Here is a 21274-nt window from a genome sequence, read left to right on the forward strand (position 1 = left end):
ACTTACTTTTAAAAAATAAGCATATTTATAATTTTGTAAAAAGTATTTTTTGCCAAAGAAATTAAATATATGTCATAATTACTTAGAGTCAAGTCTCCAAAACTACTCCACACATAGAAGCCCCCATGCTGGTTGTACTACAACATTTGCCTTTCAAAAATAAGCATAATATAATTTTGGGGACAGTTTATAAAACCGAGGGCACGGATTTTTATTCTGTGTGCAGGGTTTAGTTTTATTTTTTTCTCAGCTGACCCCAGGGGGGCTCCGTATAATAATGCAGATCAGGAGAATGCATCAGATTTACAGGTCAGAAGTCAAGGGACAAAGGAAGAGATAACCTCAACTCAGATGACATACTTCTCGAAACCTCTTTACACTGTTATTCTCTTAACGTATGGACAAATAGACTGAGCAGCAGCCTTGGCTTTTGCCCATGAACATCAAAACAAAGTAAGGTGACTCAACAACAGGTATTGAGTCTTTCCAGAGAACAATGATCTGCTGCATAGGAAGTGATGTCGTTTAAGTCTGTCAACAGCAGCGTCAGTTTCTTCAGAATAAACATACAAAAACATAAAAAAATAGCATCAGAAGCACAAAACTGCCACGGAGACAAAAAAAACAACTAGTGTCTGCGCACATGGAACCAGGACCAAAGATCGTTAGAAATACATTAAACCACATTAACACTGTAACAACGTTTACTGGTCTCTATATAATAATCCAAACTATGCCTCATACCCAACGACAATAACACCAGTGTAATTCCTGTACTTATCCAGCCAACATTATGGACATCCACTCAAGACGTCTGGCCGTAATGGTTAGCACAAACACTGAACCGTGAAAATCTAAAACGTTTACTGGTGACCTCATCAAATCTAAGAATGTTTAAACAAGCTTTAAACTAAAAACACATTTTAAATACATACAAAAACTAAAATCTTTCATGAAATTGAAATAAAATAAAACATGTTCATAAAATAACACTGAATTCAAGACAAAGGCCAGTGGACCCTGTTTGCAAAACTGCCACTAAACCTAACCAGATCATCTGAACAATGATGATATTATATATACACATTATAACTTCCCCACACAACGAAGATTTAACATAATTAGCAATAATTCATCCAACTATTTACAGTAATAACAAAACATTACTGTTGACTGTTTTTTCAAGCAGAGCAAAGATTTTCCTTATGTATTTTGTTTGTATGCCCAGTAGAGGATGGACACCAGAACCGAGCCCGTCAGGACCCGACGGTACCTAACGGGCCGGGCCAGGTTCGGACAGATATTTAGAAATGATGTTCGGGTTCGGGTCGGGCTCGGTCACATCAGCGCGATAAGGCACTGAACAATTTAAATTTTAAAAAAGCTTATTATGTAGGTGCGCGGATGTGTTAACGTGCGCTTGTTGCCCCGTGTGCACTGATGCGCTCATCTGTTGACATTTCCGAATACCTTCCTACAGTTGCTAAATAAAAGCGAGCTTTCCACACAAACAAACGTACATGTGTCATTAGTATGAGAAAAAAACGAGATTTTAACTGTGTCGGGCTCGGACATAAATATCTTAATGCCTGTCAGGCTCGGGCCGGGTTCGGTTACTGCTCTGTCGGACGCGGGCCGGGCTCAGACAGAAAAAGGCGGCCCGATCCGCACTCTAATGCCCAAACTCACCAAGGGGCCTCATAATGGATCCCATAAGATCACAAACTATCTTCCTTTTTTTACTATACATTTAATTTTACTGTTTTTTTTTTTTTTACTGATTTAAAACTTACTGTTGGCAGAAAGGTAGAATATATATAAATTGATTTATTATCATGCAGTGGCTTATGCCCCTCTATTTTGGTGGCATTGTGGTGTCCCTACAGTGTCGTCTGTCTTGTACCCCTTGAGGGCCCCCCCTGACCTTTGGTTTGCTTTGCTGTTTTGGTGGACGTGGTTAAATTAATCTTTAAAATACTGAGTGAACAGATTATTCTTTTAAAATGTTTTATTTTATAATTAATTTAGTTTGGCATACATTAATCAGTTATATAAGTTCCAGATTACATTTTAAGTGCTGGAATTTTTTTTTTTTTAGGAGTATTTGGTTCCACCGTGCTACAGTCTAGAAGTCTGCAAAAATGAAAAGTAAACAAAAATGTGGTGCACAGATGCATTACGGCCCGAGAAGCTTTTTTGCAAAACTTATCGTGTGTTCTTCGATTTGCCAATAGGAAACCAATTGAGGTTGACTGAATAATTCATTATCTTAGAGTTGAACCAGACACCTTTGAGAAACACTGAGCTATAAAAAAAAAAAAAATATATATATATATATATAGCCTAATGTTTGTGCGTTTCTTTGTAAGTAACAGTAACAGAGAAACCTTTTTTTTCTAGTTTAGCGTGGTGATTTGTGCCTGCAGACTGTTGGCCCTACAATTTTGACTCTGGTCAACTTATAATCAAGTCATGAAGTAAAAAAAATGTACTAAACAAAGTGACCTTTACTAGTTGATTTAAATACCCAAATCAGTTTTGGCAAATATCTTTGTTTTATTACTTATATATTATAATTGTTGTACAAAAGACACAATGAATGAGTTGGAAAGTTTTAGACTAAAAATAGGCTCTACTGCCTTCATAGCTATAGTAGCTATAACATACTCTACTGTATTACATTAGAGAACATGGTGGTATTAGCAGTTTTCCATTGTGGCAGCCAGAGCCTCATTTGACTGTCCAGTTTTGTTTCTGTGCCACAATTATAAATACACGCTCAGGACAATCTGCCTCTGCTACTCAGAGTAGTCTCACCAGTGTGCTTTGATATTCAAGGATTTTTGCTTACTGGTAAAACTAACACAAACAAGCTGCGCACCACACTATCCTCGACAGACTTCAGAGTTGAAAGAGTTCTGATGTACTAAATATTTGCATGGTTGATGTTCATTTCTCACGGGAATATTTGATCAGAAAATCTGCTGATGGAGAATCAGACGCATTTTTTAAAATGTAAATTGTGTTTTTGTTCATGTAAAGTTGACGTATCACAATGGGAATGCAAAGACTCAACAACAAAAAAACAAACAAAGTAAAAAGAAAAAGAAAAAGTGATTACACATTCAGAGCCACAAAAACTTTGTTAACCAGTTAGTTGCAGTGATATACTGTATGTATGTCTGTTTTAATCTGTGGAATATCCCCTTCTGATCTCTAACCTGCCCTTTTAGGTGCCAACCTGGTACTTATCTTTATCAAAAAAGTAAACGATAAAATGACAGCTTTTTTAATTATACTTATTACTATCTATTTTTTAAAAAAATGGTGTGTTGAAGTGAGAGTCCTCTTTGCGTAAAATGAAATTCCATTATTCTCAACTCTAATCGAATAAAGCATCTGATTGATTCAGTTTTGGACAGTTTTCTGTTCATTTTTTCTTCTTGTGCTCTTTCATCTCTCTTCTACCCCCACCCTATCCGTTCCCCAGCAGCAGAAGGATAATTGATCAATCATGCTAATTGAAGAGTCTGGACAGCTAGCCCACCATAGCAGATGTGCCAATTTGCATTCATTAAGATAGAAATGAGTCTTAATCACTGCTCAGCCTTTGATTGACAACATAAACATCCCCTGTCTGAAACTCCTGGTGCCCATTCAGCCCAAAGAACTGTGGGGATTCATTTCATAACTCCAAAATAAAATGTTTTCCTATTTAAGTTGTGAATCGCTGAAAATGCCCATTTGAAGCACAGCAGCCTAATGCATAGATTGTTTTTATTGGTAAAAAAAAAACAACTAAATTACAGAATATGGCACATGATGATAAATTGAACCCTTAGTTGTGATGATTGCTTTAGTCACTGTAAAATCTGCAAAAGGCAGTCGTGAAATTCTAACAGAAAATACATTCAGATGAAAACACAGGGCTTGACATTCCGTAATGGTCAAAATTTACATTTCTTATTGAATGATTAATACGGCTCCATTATAACAGCTGAAAGAGATCAGGAGATAAAACCGAATGGAAATTACCTGATCATTTTATTCTCATTTCCTCTCACTGTAGTGGTCTTGTGAGAGGGGGCATTCTTCATAAGTAGAACGAAAATTGTCTGTTTTCCTCGAGTAACAACAACAATGGCCACCCTCTTTATTATGAGGAAGATAAGCAGAATTTCCCTATGAATGATCTTAGGTTGCTTACTCTCACAAATCATCAGGGTAAAAGACGTTTAAAAAAAAGTGCAGTGTAAAAGTCAAGTTTTGCATATGGTGCAGTCCAGTTATTTACAATTATGAGGCACTGGTATTTCACAAAAATTGCATTCTCAAATTAGGTTAAAGCGTATTCACAGCCCTGATTGTATAAGATTACAATTAGGTGTTTACTTAATGCCTGCAAACCTGATTAATCCTAATCTATACCATATACCTTACTTGTATTGAATTGCTCAATGAGAGGACAGATAATTGCCAAATGATGCCTGTGAAGTTACGATCTGATTTCAAGGTTTCTCTTGCAGACACAGTGATCTTTCTGTGTGCTGGAGAACGGTGTGAGGTTATAGCGGAGCATGAGCAAAATCTCATTAGCTCCACTAGCGGAGAGGGAAGGAGGAGTAAATATTATTAGATTAATCTAATGACTAACGGCAGCATTTGGATTTGTGGCATAAACAGAATTCAATAAGAAGCACAATAGGAACAACACCCTAAAACCTTCAGTCATGAATACTCACAACACAACCATATCAAATACCCCATTAATTCCAAGGAGAAATTACTGTATGTTGATGAGCATGAGACAGGAGTGTGTTACTTATCTGCATTAAAAAATAATAAAGATAGGGCAAATGTGACCCTCAAAAGACTATATTTTTACCGAGTTTACTTTCAGTAGAAAAGGCAGGTTTTGCAGGTTTTTTTACGCAGCATGCAAGTCATAGTGAGCACTGTGACTCTTTACTATATGATTCTTTTACTTAGTAAATAAGGACATCTAACAAAAGCTCAAAAGATGACATTCCACCTTAATACGGGTTAGAAATGTCTAAAAAGTGACACAGGTGAATGCATAAAAAGAGAGATTTCATATGACAGTTCACCTGTTCACCCTCAAGTGTTGGCCGCCACAGTAAGGTTAAGCCCATCAACACATGCAGACGCAAACAAACACACACAGACACCAACACACACTCTGAGCGTACTGCTCTACTTTGGACTGCGAGCCAATTTTTAAGACAAAGTCCATAGCCCTCCACTGGGTTATCAAACTGTGGCCCAGGCATGCATCCATCTGTGGAAAACATGGAGACTGTTCTCCCACACTGCACAGCTCAGCCTTTATCTACAGATGGTACTACTGAGCAGGAATGTGACCTTTGATTTAGTTTCTCACACGGAACGAGCTTTCCAATGAAAAGTGGGAGAGGGTTTTTCTGGCCTCGCAAACTGGACAAATGAGCACATGATTGTTTGCATGGCAAAGATTGGTTTAACACAATTTAAAAATTTAGATAAGTGTCCAGTCTAAGTGTCCTCATGTGAGGCCCATTTCACTAGATAAATGGGGGAGGGGTGGATTCTTCCCATCAATACAACAACAACAACGGCATCAGCCCAAAGGCTGAAAAAAGGCTTCGCCGAAAGAGGCAGTTAGGAAAACAGTTCAGATTAGAGATTTCTCTTAAAGTGCTCATATTATGCTTTTTGGCTTTTTCCCTTTCCTTTATTGGGTTATATATCTTTATTGTGCACCTTATAGGTTTACAAAGTGAAAAAGCTGCTTCTGACTGGCTGGTAGTCCTTACCTAGCTACTGCGCATGTGCGACTCCCAACAAAGATGGAACAAAGGTGAGATGCCTCACTCTGTAGCTAAAACAGAGAGCTCAACACACAGGGTGAAAAGAGGAGCTGCAGCAATGTGTAGTACAACAAAAATATGGTGTTTTTTGAAAATTAAACCATGTAAACCTATTCTGGTACAACCTCTAAATACAATATGAACCTGAAAATGAGCATAATATGAGCACTTTAAAATATGATCAAATCATAGATTTCTCAGATTACGAACTACTTTGGACACCGGCTCTCTGACCAAGTGAATAGTGGGGTTGTGTGGTGATGCTGTGAAGTAGACTGGGTTGGTTACTTCTGCTCTGCTTCCTTACTTCTGAACCTTGACCACGTAGCTAGCAGGCAGAGGGAGATTTGTGCATATCTGCAAAGATGCTGGCCGAGTGAGCGGGGACAACAGTGGCTTGTTCTCGCCTTTTGTGCAGCGGGGCAGCTTTCTTGAGAGTAGCCAGAAGGGCTAAGTGGGAAATCAGCATGGGACTACTGGTGCTACATTGTGCACAATGTACATTCCAATCACGCCAAGCTGTCAACATAAACATACACTGGTGGACCACAGATATACAGTATGTGATATGTGTGATATACAGGTATATAGGGTAATGACCCAACTGATTCCAAGTATAAGATGTTGTTGCGTTTGCTGGTTAAAAATAAGACAGTTTCAAGAGTCACGGCAAAAACAAATTTGTGGTCACTGTTACGTAAGTAAGGAATGTATCCATGCATTTTTTATGCAGGTGAGTCCCTGCTCTGCTCTGAGGGCCCCTGATGGAGGAGTGACTGCATGAGTCTACTGGATGCCAGAGCACTCTTCTGCAGCTCTGCCAAGCAGGTAATTCACAAGCAGCAGCAGCATGAATAAAAGATAATGGGCCACAGCTGACTCCTTTATGCTGCAAGTAATTTCACTAATTCCTCCAAGTGAAAGTCTTATCCAAAAGCTAGGATTCTCACCCATCTTAAACCCTTAATGTCTTTTAATTGGGCATCAGTAACAAAAATGCTGTATGTTTTAGTGGGCAGGTGGCAGTATGAAACACACAATTGCGATGCAGCAGTCTGCATTGTCTAAAAAAAGTATCTTTCTGCAGAAAAAGCTAATTTAAGGGTATTTAAAATAAGAGCTATAAAAATGAATGGGCGACTACTGTATATATTAGCAGTATCAGGATTTTATCAATAGGCATTAACATACATTGTATATGCTTTCATTTAGTCAGAATGAAGACACCAGCCTCTTAAAGCAGATCTTGAATAAGCTGGGAAACCACATGTGTGCCAATGAAAGATGTTTGGAACAGGATGTATCCCTAATCGTTCTCATTTACTTTGGCTTTTTCACTTTTGGCTGACAGTTCTGTATGCTGGCATAACAAGTGGCTTACTCTTCCGCAAGTCGCCGGGCATGCAGGAGCTGCCAGGAAACTCGAGTGCTTGTTGAGTTTTGTAGAGCAGTATGGAATGTACTAAACACTGTATTTTCACTACAGCAATAGCCAAGCTGATGGTCTGTGATGAGGAGTAGCCAGAGAATTGAACCCTACAGGTACAATATCTATGGGAAACAGGGTCAGAAATGATGGCCAGCAGCTACTGCGTGCATGCATGTGCAGAGATAGGTTTTCCAAGTCAGTTGATGCACACAAGAAAAGCTGAACTTATCAGAGACTGCAGACCTCCTGTGCCCTATCTGAATGGTGACTAAAAGGAAACTGTTACTTGTTTCTTACTCTTGTTTGACTCTTTGTACCAAAACAGTACCCTTGGCGCATTTACAGAGCTTTTTAGCCTACAGTAACAGCATCAATTTATTTTACAGTCTGAATCCAGTACTAAAATAATGAATTTAACCTAAATCTGATCAATCTGAACATTAGTTGTATATAACAAATCATAAAGAGGAGAAAATAGGAAAAGGTATCATGTGAAATCAATTTTTATCTCCACAAAGTAGGAAGGCGACGCTCACTCACCTCTACAATGTCAGAGTTGGTTCTGCTCTCATGGGGCTCGTTGTACTCTGTGTATTTCAGCAACACTTTGTCCATGTCTGTGCTGGCATACTGGAACAGTTTGTTAGAGCTGTTGAAAATGATGAGGGCTATCTCACAGTCACATAGTACGCTCAGCTCATAGGCCTTTTTCATCAGGCCAAACTTCCTCTTTGTGAAGGTAACCTGAGGAGTAACACAGAAAACAAAACCATCCATTACAGAGAAAAACTGTTTCTCTCAATTAAAAAGGAGATCAAAGTGAAGTGGACAAAACAGAAATTTGAACAACTACACGCAATTTGCACAAGAGTAAATGTTAATTCAGGATTCTAAATTATGTAACAGAAGGTAGTAGTTTATTTCTCCAACTCCGTGTTTATTGGACAATTGTCAGTGCTGAAAGAAGTATTCACATATTTTACTTAACTAAAAGTAGCAAAAGTACTCCATTACAAGAAAAAGTCCTGCATTCGAATTACTAAAGCAGAAAAATACAATACTTTGTATTGAAGAAGTGAAAAGTAGCATAAAATGGAAAATACTCCAAGTACAGGTACCTAAACATTGTACAAAAGTACAGTAATGCAGTAAATGTATGTACTTTGCGGTGGCAACTTGCAGTAATACTATGGGGTGCTTTATGCAAAAAAAAATTGTTTTTCAAATTAGTATGAAATCTCTAAGTAAAGAGTTCTGCTATGTTTTAACGGGTATGCGCTGTAGGCTAAGCCAGGAAAATAATAGTGTTAACAGTCTCATTATATTACAACAATGTTACTGTAACCAAGGTGACAGATAACAAGATCATTCCTCCTTTAGGAATGATTGCAATGACACAGTACATGTCTGAAATGTCTAGTTATCAGGACAGAGGTCAGGGTCAGAGGCACGAGTCAGCGAGCTGAGTCAGAGCTTTGGCAACAACAGGGGTCCATACATTACTGTAGCCCCTGACTCCATATACGGAAAGCTATCTCTGTAGTGCAGCATAAGCCTTGTAACATGAGCCCTCAGTTGGGACTTTGGGTCATACATCACTCCAATGGTAACGCAACCCTCTCTGCAAAGTGACTTTATGTCCTGTATCTCTGCAGCTCTGTCTCTGTGGTCTCTTCAAACCCATACACACATGTCATTATGTTACACCACCTCTTTACAGTATGCTACAGTCATTTCGCAAGCTAAAAACATCGTTCTCAAGGAGGGAGGCTATAAATGCAGCTGTTTTCTCCTTTGGTTTTGTAATGGTTGTTTGCAGAAAATAGTTTTAAAATGTGTATATTTGAAATCATGACTTCAAATTTATGTTTTCTTTAGTACATGTGTCTTGTCAAATGTGTTATACAACGTGGCTTGTGAATGTACTTGTGAAAGCTGTGCTCGGAGCCACAGAGGAGTGCATGTGTCTGTATTCTCCATCAGTTTCACTGACCTACTAAGAGAGGAGTTGAGCAGATGAGCTGGCTTTGTTCAACTTTAATTGGTCACAGCTTGCAGCTATACCCTCATGTTAACTGGTATAAAGCAGTATAATCCTATGTGTTGCATAGTGTCTATGTAACGCTCAGGCAGTGGGGTCACTCCAACTGTGATGAATGAATTTCAAATCTTCCACACTACAGGTAATTACACAGGGCCATTATACCCGCTCTAGACATGGAGGAGCCTGTCCTCGTGTCATTTTCTGTTCAATGCACTGATGTTAGTCAAGCTCATATGACCAAATTCTGATATGACATTTCTTGAAAGGTTTAAAATACAAGCTGCATCAAATGACATGTGTCCTTGCAAATATTAGACGCATAAAGCCTTTAAGTGAGTTTGGTGGAACAGAAAAAACATTGTGTGGTTTTGTCATTCTGATGATTTTTTTCAGTTTCTACCCACTGAGAGCAACTGAAGTTCTGAGCATCTGAGACTAGTCTCCTCTGACTTAGTCTGGCTCAACGAATGTACATTGCTGTGATACAGCCTGACATCTGCCGCATCTCTCATGCACAGGATGTCCCTCCCCTTCCGCTAGTTACAATATTTTGCAAGGGTACCATTGCTGCACCGTTGCTGACACAGCGCTGTGGAGACAGGTCTGGCAATGGCAAACTCCCTCTGACTAAACAGCAGGGCTTCCCACCCACCCGCTCATTTGCCTGCTTGCATATTTGTTTGTTCGCCTAACCGACTGGAAAGCAGGGACTGTCATGTGGGAAAATGATTAACAAATGGTATGCTCTTTAGCAGATGAATGTGGCTGTTAAGCCATGGAGATGTCACCTTTCAGCAGGAAGCCCAGGATGAGACGCTGAGCGAGGACTTTGTTCCACCTGGATGCTTGGCAGAGTGCTGAGTGCAGTGCTGCTGACCCAGGCACCGCTTCATTTCAACCTCAGCAGCAGCACCGAGACTTGGTCCTTGCCCCAGCCCCAAACACAGTAACTCTACAAAAGCCAGCTGCTGCTCACACTGCCACTAAAGGTGACAATCACATTACTCTTCTGTACTCACACAGTTACCTTTAATAAGGAAAGGAGACTATTTTGTACAGTTTTGCACTATTTTTCTCCTTTTGTTATAGTATGACCAGCTTCATTTGATAAGTTATGACATGACACAAAACAGCTGTGAGCATAAAAATCAACATACACAAATATAACCTTCATCCACCCACATCTTCTTTGGGGTGACTGGTGAGACAGTGGAAACCCACAGACATCCTTGAGGTCAAGTGGGCGGTTCACTGGCGGAGCTTTCCTATGGTTTACCAAGTCAAAGACACCTCCCACAGAGACACTCACAATGTGGTTTTAAAAATTTGAGTCGCTCCTATAGTAAGTTGTGGTACACATGTAGTCTATCTCCCTGACTAATTCATGTAATTTACAATGACTAGGATTAGCCTCAGTGTTGTAAAGTTGAGTTGTACCATCTTCTAAGAAATCAAATGTCAGGGCAAAAGAGAAGGGAGGCCACATTTAAACTTCCAATGTACTGGAGTGATTCCAACTTTCTCTGCTTTTGATAAGGTCATTACAGCAGCTCACACAATACCAGATAGATCAGTGACTATAGCATTTCATTTAGACTGTGCTAGGCTAAAACACCCTGACCTTTTAAGAAGCTCTCACGATGTCAAGATGAAGTGGTAATTCTGCTGTCAATTTACACTTTCTGCACTACCAACTTCTCTCCAAGTGCCCCATCATCATTACCAGTTTTTTACTGAGCTTTAATTGAGCTTGGTAATTCAGTTATTTTTATACTTTGGGTATGAGTTTTACATGCAAGCTAGCAAAGCTCTGAAAATCACAATCACAATCACAGAGCGGTGCTGCCGCAGAAATCGTAGATATGTAGACAGACATAATAGACAGGGTTCAAGATTCACCCTATATGCCAAAATAAAATTTTGGAGAGGTCACTTAAATCATAATTCACAGGAACTGACTAAATGAAATCAAAGTGGAAATTACAGATACTATTACAGATAAATTAATACATTAATTGCCTTCTGGAGAAACTAGGCTCACTAGCTCGCTTTTAAAAAAAATAATCACAAATTAACTCTGATAACTGGGTGTGGCAAATGTAACCATCTATCTATGTGTAAAATTCCTGAAACAAATGCATCTAAAATCTATAGCACGAGCATATGTGCCTGTCACCCATGCTTTTACTGCTATATTCAGTTGTATCGTTTTCATCCTCCACAAGACAGACTCCGCCACAGAAAACTGTATAGTATATAACAACATATGCTACAACAAACCTTGACAAACACATCCACACAGAGTTGATGTGTCAATCAAAAGGTCTATCAATGTCTGTCCTCAGGCAGGGGTACCAAGATGACAAACAAGACATCTGGGACTTAGAGTGCAGCTGTGACTGGGGCATGGCAGGAGATGCCTGGATCACTAACACCTTCAGAGGGGTGACGAGCTAGCAGCCTCATTAGAACCTCATGTCACCTCTGACGGCCCCCATGGCAGACATGAGAGTGGGCTTGAGAGTCAGAGAGGTCTGGCACCAGCTGGCAGAGTGACCCAGGCCCTGTGGCTGCTGCCCTGGCTATGCAGTGCCAGAGTGTGCAGACCTGGGAGACAGGCCAGGGCCGCTGCGACTGTCTGCCTGGATCAGCTCTCTCTGGGAGAGAGGACTGCCCCAGGATCCCCATGTGGACAACTGAGGGCACAAAGGCCTCGTCTACTGGGTGGGATTGACCTTGAAACCTACAGTAGCTGTGACTGATCCTGTTGGAAAGGATGACATGCTAGTTAACTAAACGTAAGTAGGTTTCCTAGAAATATCTCTAATCAATAACCAGAATGATCCAGTTTAAAGACAATTGGCTTATTCAATTTATTGAAAAATGCCATTGTTATAAGAGACAGTGGGCTGTGTTAATAAAATTGTAAATAATTGTGCATCATCTGTGAGCATTTTAGTGATGTATTACATGGTGCAAGCTCGACAGCAAAAATACGATCACCATCACCCAACTTTGTGTTTTGCTGCTTCAGCGCAGTTTTATGGAAACTACATATCATCTTGAACAATGATAATTTATGCACTGGCTGTCACATTTAACAGTGTTCCTCTGTTCTGTCCATGGTCTATCAACAAGCTCTTTACCTGTCAAAAAAATAATGACGACCGCTCAGAACTTCAGGAATGGTTGAAGGCTGAAAAATGGGAGGTATGCACTGTGTTGCTCCCAAGAGAGAGAGAGAGAGAGAGAGAGAGAGAGAGAGAGAGAGAGAGAGAGAGAGAAAGAGAGAGAGAGAGAGAGAGAGAGAGAGAGAGAGAGAGAGAGAGAGAGAGAGAGAGCTGCTCTGTGCCTACAGGCATCTGAAGTGCCAGAGTACAATCCAAAATGAGCCACAGCAAGGGCAGGCAACCCTCCACCCAGCAGCAAAATCATCAAACTTTTAATGACTTGGGCAATTACCCCCAGTGAGCCTGCTTAATGGCATCCATAGGACGTCACTAGAACACTGCTAACTACACCAGCCTCTTCCCTACACTAACTTACAAGACTAATGTGTACCCTCCATTCTCCACCAACATCCCCCCTGCAGATCCACGCACACCACGACAGCTGCTGAGAAGAAGGTAAAAGACCCTAAAAATGCTCATTGAGTGCCACAAACCTGTCAAGTCAAAACACAACAGATACTCCTCTTTTTTTAGGGCCAAATTTCACTGGTCCATATGATTCCACTTTAAAGGGACTGTACTGTATGTGTGGGTATAATAGAAACAGAGAGCGATGTGAATATTAGATAATAGGGTATAATAAATGCAAGCCTATCTGTCTGTGACTCAAACTGTAATAATTGCTGTGAATACTGTAAATGAGGAGAATCAACCAGGGCGGTGCTGGTGTTTGTGATGGTTGTTATCTAGCATTCATTTGCAATCAGCGTGTCAGTCTGGCTGATGAGTGCCGCTGTGTTGTAGGGCCATCACTTATGCAGGGAATGGCTCAGGCAACTGGCTTTTTACCATCCTACAGTATGCATGACAGGACCTCTGCTGCCTTCATGTCTCATTCTAATCTGTACACCTCTGCAAGGCCACACAGCAGACAGAGACACACACTTTTGTGTGAACATAAAGCTGCATAAAAAGCTCTACCTCACACATTATGTATGCAGCAACTGTGCAATATTTTAATTATCTATTCTTACTTGCCATTTTTGCACAATACACTTCATTACTCTGAATTATGTCATTATACACTATAGGTAATGACTTGAAGCAAAATATCAGCTAAGTTCACTGCCTGTCTCAACTCTACACTTACAATTCCTGATAGATTGTGCAATTACAGACCTTCTCAGCCTTTGCCACACTCTGTGTTATAAATCCTAAAAGGTTAACAACTCTCTTAAACCACTTGCAGTGATAATGCAAGGGAGCCCCCATTGTCCCCACACAACATCCCGTATAGCAATACTATCTAATTAGCCCACTTAAGGACTTCTTTCATTTTAATGCTAAGAGTATGGATAGCTAGCAGCAGAGTGGCGTAGATAAAGATTAAAATTGTCTCCCGACAATGGGGACCATATGCTAATGGTTATTCCCCCTTGGTTAGGAGCACGCCCCAGGGAGATGGCACTGTGTGCTTCATTGCCCACGAAAAAAAAGAGAGAAAAAGATACACATGCATACATCACTTTATAGAAAAGCTTTATTTTTGCACTGCGACCTATTGTCACAGCAGATTCTCTGCTGAGCCAGCTAAAAACGACTAAATGCAAACTGAAATGCCTGTGTTCTGCTGATAAACTTTCTCACAAATTATACAGTGAGACATTTAAAATCTGAAGCAAACACTCGACTTTGGGAGACACATTAATAATAAGCAACGTCCCTCTCTGCAGTTGCACTTTTCTGTGAAACAATACAGCTAAATGTCTTTCCTCACTCCCTTCATACATGCATTGTGAAGAAAGGATTGTCAGAAGGGTTAACTTGCTCACCTAGCGAACAGTTGACAACCTGTTTTCATGTAATTTTCTCTCTTCCTTTTTTACCTGATGTCACAGGTCATTGTATACGGTGTAGATACGAGCAACGAGCCAGGGGTGATTACTCTCCTGCTCTCCTGCTTGGATCCAACACAGAGCCAGGTGTTATACTGATAATTGGCCCATGGTGTAGATTTTTGTTTTGCACTTGGCTGAACTGCTAGCCTCAAAGGAACAGACAAAGACAGGGTCAGAGTACCGATTGGCTGGTACCGTATCATGTTAATACCCTCATGAGAGGATGCACCACTGTAGCTCTGTTATATTTCTGTGTAAACAGCAAAACGTTGTTCCACCTGTGAAGGAATGCAAATTATATTTGGAGGGGGCGTTAAAAAGATGCGTTCTATTTGGCTATGGGAAACCTACGCATCTTCGTTAATTGGTGTAATTCGTCAAAAACTGTGCTCACGCTCCCTCAACTTAGCTCTGTAAATCAAAGAGAGCGTAGTTAAAAAAGAAATGGACCCAGCCTGCTATAGATATCCAAGCCTGTTATTCTTCTTTCAAACAGACCTAGGCTGTTTTGTACAGTGTTTTGTTGTTTAGGAGTTTATATTTAACATGAGCAGACAGAGTGAATTCCAACTCTCTGCCTCTCTGCGGCTAGCTGAGACCAGTGTAGCCGAGGCAGAGAAGGGTGCTGTGTGTCCTGCTGACCCACCCTGCAAATGAGAGGGTGCTGTGGTGCAGTGGCTGCTCCTAATTACTACCAAACAGCTGCAAACACATAGGGTTACAGCAAAGGGGCCCAGCCATACTGCCAGGCCAGGGGACAAGCCCTACAGTGTGGGGAGGCCACAGGCAGCTTGCTGTGCTCCTTGCTACCCTCAGTTCACTCCCACGCCATGAGGCCCCCGCTTCAGCCCAGCGCTCCTGCTGCCTCATCAACTTCTCTGGCTGAAATTGCAGGGTGGCAGGGGAATCATGTCTGTAAATATGACCGCACTGACAAAGAAATGTCATGGTCCCTGTTCAGCTGGCCGGGACTTTAGGGAGGGAGGTATGTCTGTTTAGATCCATGCACACTATGACAGCTGCAGAACTCTGGTCCAAGGCAGGAAGGAAAATAGACAAAGACTGTAACCTTCAAACAGGTACAGAGCAGACTGTCTTCTGAGACACAAAGGAAGGATGCAGTAGCAGTTAATTTGATTATAATATTTACATTATTGTACGTGAACTGTATTTGAACCTTTAAATAAGTGCTCCAGATAGATAGAAATTCTGACACTCACCTGCCTGTTCCTCTCATCCATGATCCTGGTGATCTGTATCTTCTTCCGCCCCATGGCTGCGTCCTTTCCAGTCTCTCTGACACCTCAACAATATCAGAAAAACAACACGATTTCTTCCCGCACTCTCCTAGCACATCGTGCAACAGTCTCTCTTCTTGTATACACTCTTTCTTCTGTCTTCGCAATGCGCTCTTCAACAGACCACACCACAATCTGCAAGAGGACAGAAAGAGAAAGACAGAGAAAGAGAGGGGAGGGGGGAAGAAAGTTAACTTGACACTCAACAATGTCTCCTTAAGCACTTCAAAGCACCGGAGGGCTCTGCTTTCTGTTCTCAAGCACATTCAGAAAGTATGAGACCCGCATGGTGTCCCCTTATCTCCACTGCTGTTGCACTTGAACCACAGCTGAAGTCAGTGAAAGACGGCTTCACACTTACAGGGTAGCAGCGATACAAGACTCACTTGAAAATTGTATACACTTGTTGAATGTATACATTCAGACAATGGCAAAAAGAGCTGGTGGCACACCACTGGTTGGAACCAGTAATGACAAGTAACTTAATAAGTCTAAAGGCTATGTTAGAGGCTAACATTTTAAAGGTATAGTTTGACATTTTAGGAATTACGCTTATTTGCTTTCTGGAGAGTTAGCTGAGAAGATTGATACCACTTTCATACGTCAGTTAAATGCGAGGCTACAGAAAGCATCAGGTTAGCTTAGCTTAACATAAAGAGTGGTAAAAAGGGAAAACAGCAAGCCTGGCTCTCTCCAATAGTAACACAATATGTGTCCCTTTGTTTCCAGACTCTGTGCTAAGATAAGCTAACTGAAAGCTGGCTGTAGTTTCATTTTCACCATACAGACATGTTTCGCTTCAACTACTGAAACTAGATTAATTCTAAGTCTATTTTTTTTACATAAAGTTTTACAAAGCTATGTTCACCTTAATAGAAATAGTTTGACTATATTCCCCTGCCTGCAGAAACAGATCAGCCACATTTTCTTGCTTTTCCTCAGCTGACCCATTCTCATCCCTTCCCAGCTTTGCTCTTAAGATGATTAAGAGAGCACCCAGTCTGGCGTTGACAGTAGTTGAAATCTCCTGGGCTGGAGGAGAAGCCATGGGGGGTGAGGAGGGTGGGGGTTATATTCCCACATGAGCTTGTAACCTGGCCAGTGGTTCAGATCCTACTGTTCGCCAGGGGACATCTAACTCTGTCCTGTCTCTGCTTCTCTGCAAGAAGAGATATAGCCCCCTCCCTGGAGGCAGATCCATCACTTACACCCAGCAAATAGAAAATGTCTAAACAACTACATTTCCCCTATGAGTACAAATGTAGAAAGGTTAACAACTCAGGCCATTAGATGCAGTCAGCAGTTGTGAGGCGAGGAAGCCAGGGGCCGAATTGGCAGTGAAAATGAAAATGACCGGTTCCAGTGGCACACAGTCATTATAGGTTACAGATGGACTGGCATTATGGTGTCTGGCTGTCTGAATCGGGGCTCCACTGTAGGCAAACTTGACTGAGATCACCTCACTAACTACCCACGCATGGCTGTCTGAGCCAGGAAAGTAACCGCCTGAACCCTCACGAAGAATTTCCCCAAACCACATCACAACAGGCCAGGGAGAATGACGATGTTCATTCACCATTTCAAACACACACACTGACAGAGTGGTGTTCGAAGAAGAGGAAGATTGGGGGTGTTCAGCTTCCTCAAAGACATACCTGAGCCATCCTGAAAGCAATAGTAACTGAAGTTGCAAAAAGTGATTTCATTACCTTTCATTGTGTTTGTATAACATTGAAACCCTCAGTGAATTTATTGGAATGGGATGCATGCTGGTGAATTACTAACTGTATTTAAAAAGTTATTATAATGACAGAATGGATGGATTTCTCCAGCGATCTTGATTCTTTCATTTTGGGTAATGGAGATTCATTACATCAGATTACATGACACAGTGTCAAAACAAACTTTTTGGATTTACAAATAAGTTCAATTGCCGAGCACGCAAGTGATGTCATGTGTATTTTAACTGCGTAGAACTAAGGAAATAATCTCTTTCTCACTCTGTACAGTACTATATGTGATCTGTATTGATTGAGAGGGTTTGTACTGCTTGCTTTCTATCAGTGGTCGTAAATAAAGTTTTATTTGTTGCCTTTGAATTTCAATGTATTAGCTTACAGTATTCTACAGTATCCGTGCACCTTCTTGTGAACTTGTGTTGGTTTAGAGGAGCTTATCTGAGGTGGACTAATCTTTAATCATCTGTTGAGGCTGGTCTGAATTAACCACAGCAAGTTCTGTTTGCGAGTGAGTTCATCAATGTAACCTGAGCTCTCTCACATGCACACGTATAGCCTACACACATCCATTCTCTCTCTTTATGCAGAGGAGCTGTCACAGCAGGACATTTCAAGTCTAGAGGCATAATAGACTGTGTCATGACATTTCACTTACACAGATACAATATGACAAGCTGGGAGGGCCTTCAGACTGCAGGTGTGCCGTGCTCACAACTTAGTGTGTCCACATTCATCAAAAGTTAGTCGAAAGCTAAAAGACCTTGCTAACAAAACCTCCTTTTCAGAATTTTAATGATCACTCTATCTAATGCTGTGGTTTATCATATTATTACATACTTTATATTAGGTCAAATAACACAATTTAAAAAAAAAAAAAAAGAAATTTTGGCTACTATTTTGGGCACTACTTCCCAGATAGACATTTCAGAAGATGGTCAGATTACAAAGGAGAACAATGTCTGCACTGTAGCAGAGTACATGTTTGTGCGTGACACTCTGACTTTTCTTGTGTGTTCGGAGGGGACAGAGTATCTGTTTATGGCTTAAATCATGTGCCCTTTGTGTGTGTGTGTGTGTGTGTGTGTGTGTGTGTGTGTGTGTGTGTGTGTGTGTGTGTGTGTGTGTGTGTGTGTGTGTGTGTGTGTGTGTGTGTGTGTGTGAAACCGAGACAAATAGATAAACATAAAAAAAGAAAAGGAAAAGGAAAACTGAGCCTGGAAGCAGGGACAGGACAACACAAGACTATTAGGACATAAATATGTACAGCCACATGATTGATACTTGTACTCGATTCATTTACAGCAGTAAGTTAGCATGCTTAAAACTACCACTGATACATCATACAACATGTAAAGGCAGTGGCCGGCCATTTTTGTGAAATCAGAAGAAACTTACATGGTTAGCTAACGTTAGAAATGTTGGGAACGTTAATTAAAATGAATTAGAAATTATTTACTCCATATACTGTAGTTTTTCCAACACATTTTGTCTGGCCTTTTTGAGGTTATTATTATCGAACCTTCAGAAACTGGAGTTAAAAAAACAGCAATGGATTAACTACATTGTCTAACAGGTCAGTTTTGGTCTGGGAAAACAGACGGAGCACCATGTAATTATACTAAGGGGAGCCTTTTCTATGTGGACGCACAGAGGACAGCGAGTGCAGCATCAGATCTGAACACCTCTGCTCACAGCAGCTTAGAGCGATTTGTAAGGTCTCTATCTATTCACAACACCAGTAATCCTATAGCACAAACTGTGTGTGTGCTTGTGTTACATCTACTAGACAAAACTTGATGGTCTGTCTGTTGGTATGAGGCTAATAAATTGTAATGATGCAATTTCAAAAAACCTTTTCAACAATATTGGATTGGAATTGTTGTCAGGGCAGAAATTTGCATGCCTGGTTTGTACACACGCACAATGTACAACAGCATCTCGTCATATAGTCTTTTAAAAGACCTTGATATAATACACCTGGTCCACTTTGATATAAACCAGTCCAGCACTTCTGAAAGTTGCTTACCAAACATTTGTAACACATAAATCAATGTGCAGAGAATACATCGCCATAGGAACGACCACATCAGCTTGACAGAAAGTCAATATGACATGTCGAACAGAACGAGTCCATGCCTTCTGTTAAATACACATGCACGCTGTATCTTTGAAAGTTACTATTACAATTGTTTCTGACCACAGCCAATTTGATTCTCCATGACCAGGTGTGAGACTGGTCAAGTGACAGGTGGGCCATTCTGCCTCCTCCTCCCTTAAGACAGACCATGGAGACACTGGGAGGCTTGGTGACAGGCCTGGCCCTTTCACAATCAATAAAACATGCTCAATTCCCAGTGTAATTATACTGGATCCAGCACATCCTCCTCCCTCCCTGCTTGTAAGCCTGTGTTCACTCAAAACAAAGTTGAGGCGTTACTCCCTTAACTGTTGTCCTATATAAAATGTACCATAACATTACATAATAGATTTATGTTGCAGATTTTGCCTATTGAACAAAAAAAATGAGGCCAGTGTTATTCTGTGTACATTTATATTACTCTATCAACCACACCACTATAATCCTTTCCGATCTACATCTCAAATAAAGGTTATTCAATAAATTCATCCTACCTGACGTTAAAGATGCCACCACTATGTACTGGAGGCATGCCTCCACTTCTTTGAAGGTGATGGACAGCAGCCAAAGTCTTGAGCATAGCCGTGACAGTTGCGCTTCCTGTGCAAGGCAGCGTTAGCCTCAGTATCCTACCACAGGCCGTGGGCAGACAAGACTCAACTTCCTGCCCCTCCACTTCCTGTTATTCAGGACCCTTCTACATGCCCTCTGCGGGGGAGTCAGAGGGAGCCGGTAGGAGATGGAGAGGAGAAAGAAAGGGAGGGACCTCTTTCTGATCTTTCCCCTTATTACCATCCTGACTTTGAGTCTGAGACTAAACAACAACAGAGGCTCATCTCCTGTGGCTTCACTCTGTGTGCTTATTATGTTTACTGGAAGGATCATTACACAGGCTGGACGACGTGCACATGCTGCTCCCAGCTCTCAGCCACTCACTTTACAATTAGTAGGCAGAGACCTTTCCTTGTTATTCAAACACTCAACCGGTTACATAAGAATGAATCACAGCTCTCACAATAGTAGTAAATATACATTGAAACAACATGATTATGACAGAACTAAATTTCTGATAGGATGCAACAGCCTCACGCAGTAATCTGATGTGCATTGATATAGGGATTCTGTGAAATAATCCATGACAACGTTCTTAAGTGTATCGAACTCAAAGTGTCAACACTGTGGCTCGGTTGTGCTTAGCTTCTGGCAGACTGGAGACATAAAGCGAAGCAGCCTAAATCCACAGTTTTACCGATTTGTTTCAATGGAGCTTTGACACCAGCGCAGTAGGAAATGAACATCCACCTCTTTGTTCTCGCTTTCATCAGGAGGTGCTGTACCTGTAAATGGGGCTGTTGGCCTGAGGGGAGTGGAGGCAAGCCAGCCCTCTCACGCTCTCCCTTTTGTGAGAGCGCGCTTATCTCCCTTTCCAGCAGTGAAAGGCAGGATTGTGGCCCCAGCAGCATCACTAGTGTTAATGTCTCCTGATGCTAATCTGACACACGGCTGATCCCTCAACAACCACTTTCTCCATCCCCTCTTTTTATCCCTCCCCCTCCTTCCTTTCTTTCGTTTTCTCATGATTTCTTGCTTTCTTTTTTCTTTCTCTCTTTCTTTGAACTCATGTTATATGTTCCCTCACCTCAGTTTCCAAGGCAACTAATGAGATATAATTAATAAGAGCTATCGCAAGGG

General features: G+C 41.0%; 1 protein-coding gene across 12 annotated transcripts in view; it reads right to left on the reverse strand.

The window, feature by feature from the left end:
• The window catches only part of mef2aa (myocyte enhancer factor 2aa), a 63329-nt gene that overhangs the window by 24372 nt on the left and 17683 nt on the right, over window positions 1–21274 (reverse strand). For all 12 annotated transcript variants that reach the window (XM_031293520.2, XM_031293529.2, XM_031293527.2 and 9 more), the window contains 2 exons: window positions 15629–15841; window positions 7837–8040 (listed from right to left, as the gene is read on the reverse strand). In XM_031293520.2, coding sequence (XP_031149380.1) covers window positions 7837–8040; window positions 15629–15682 — 258 coding nt within the window. In that variant the 5' untranslated portion in view covers window positions 15683–15841. The remainder of the gene's footprint in view (window positions 1–7836; window positions 8041–15628; window positions 15842–21274) is intronic.

The sequence above is a fragment of the Sander lucioperca genome, chromosome 7 (assembly GCF_008315115.2).
Source record: "Sander lucioperca isolate FBNREF2018 chromosome 7, SLUC_FBN_1.2, whole genome shotgun sequence".
Classification (NCBI taxonomy): domain Eukaryota; kingdom Metazoa; phylum Chordata; class Actinopteri; order Perciformes; family Percidae; genus Sander; species Sander lucioperca.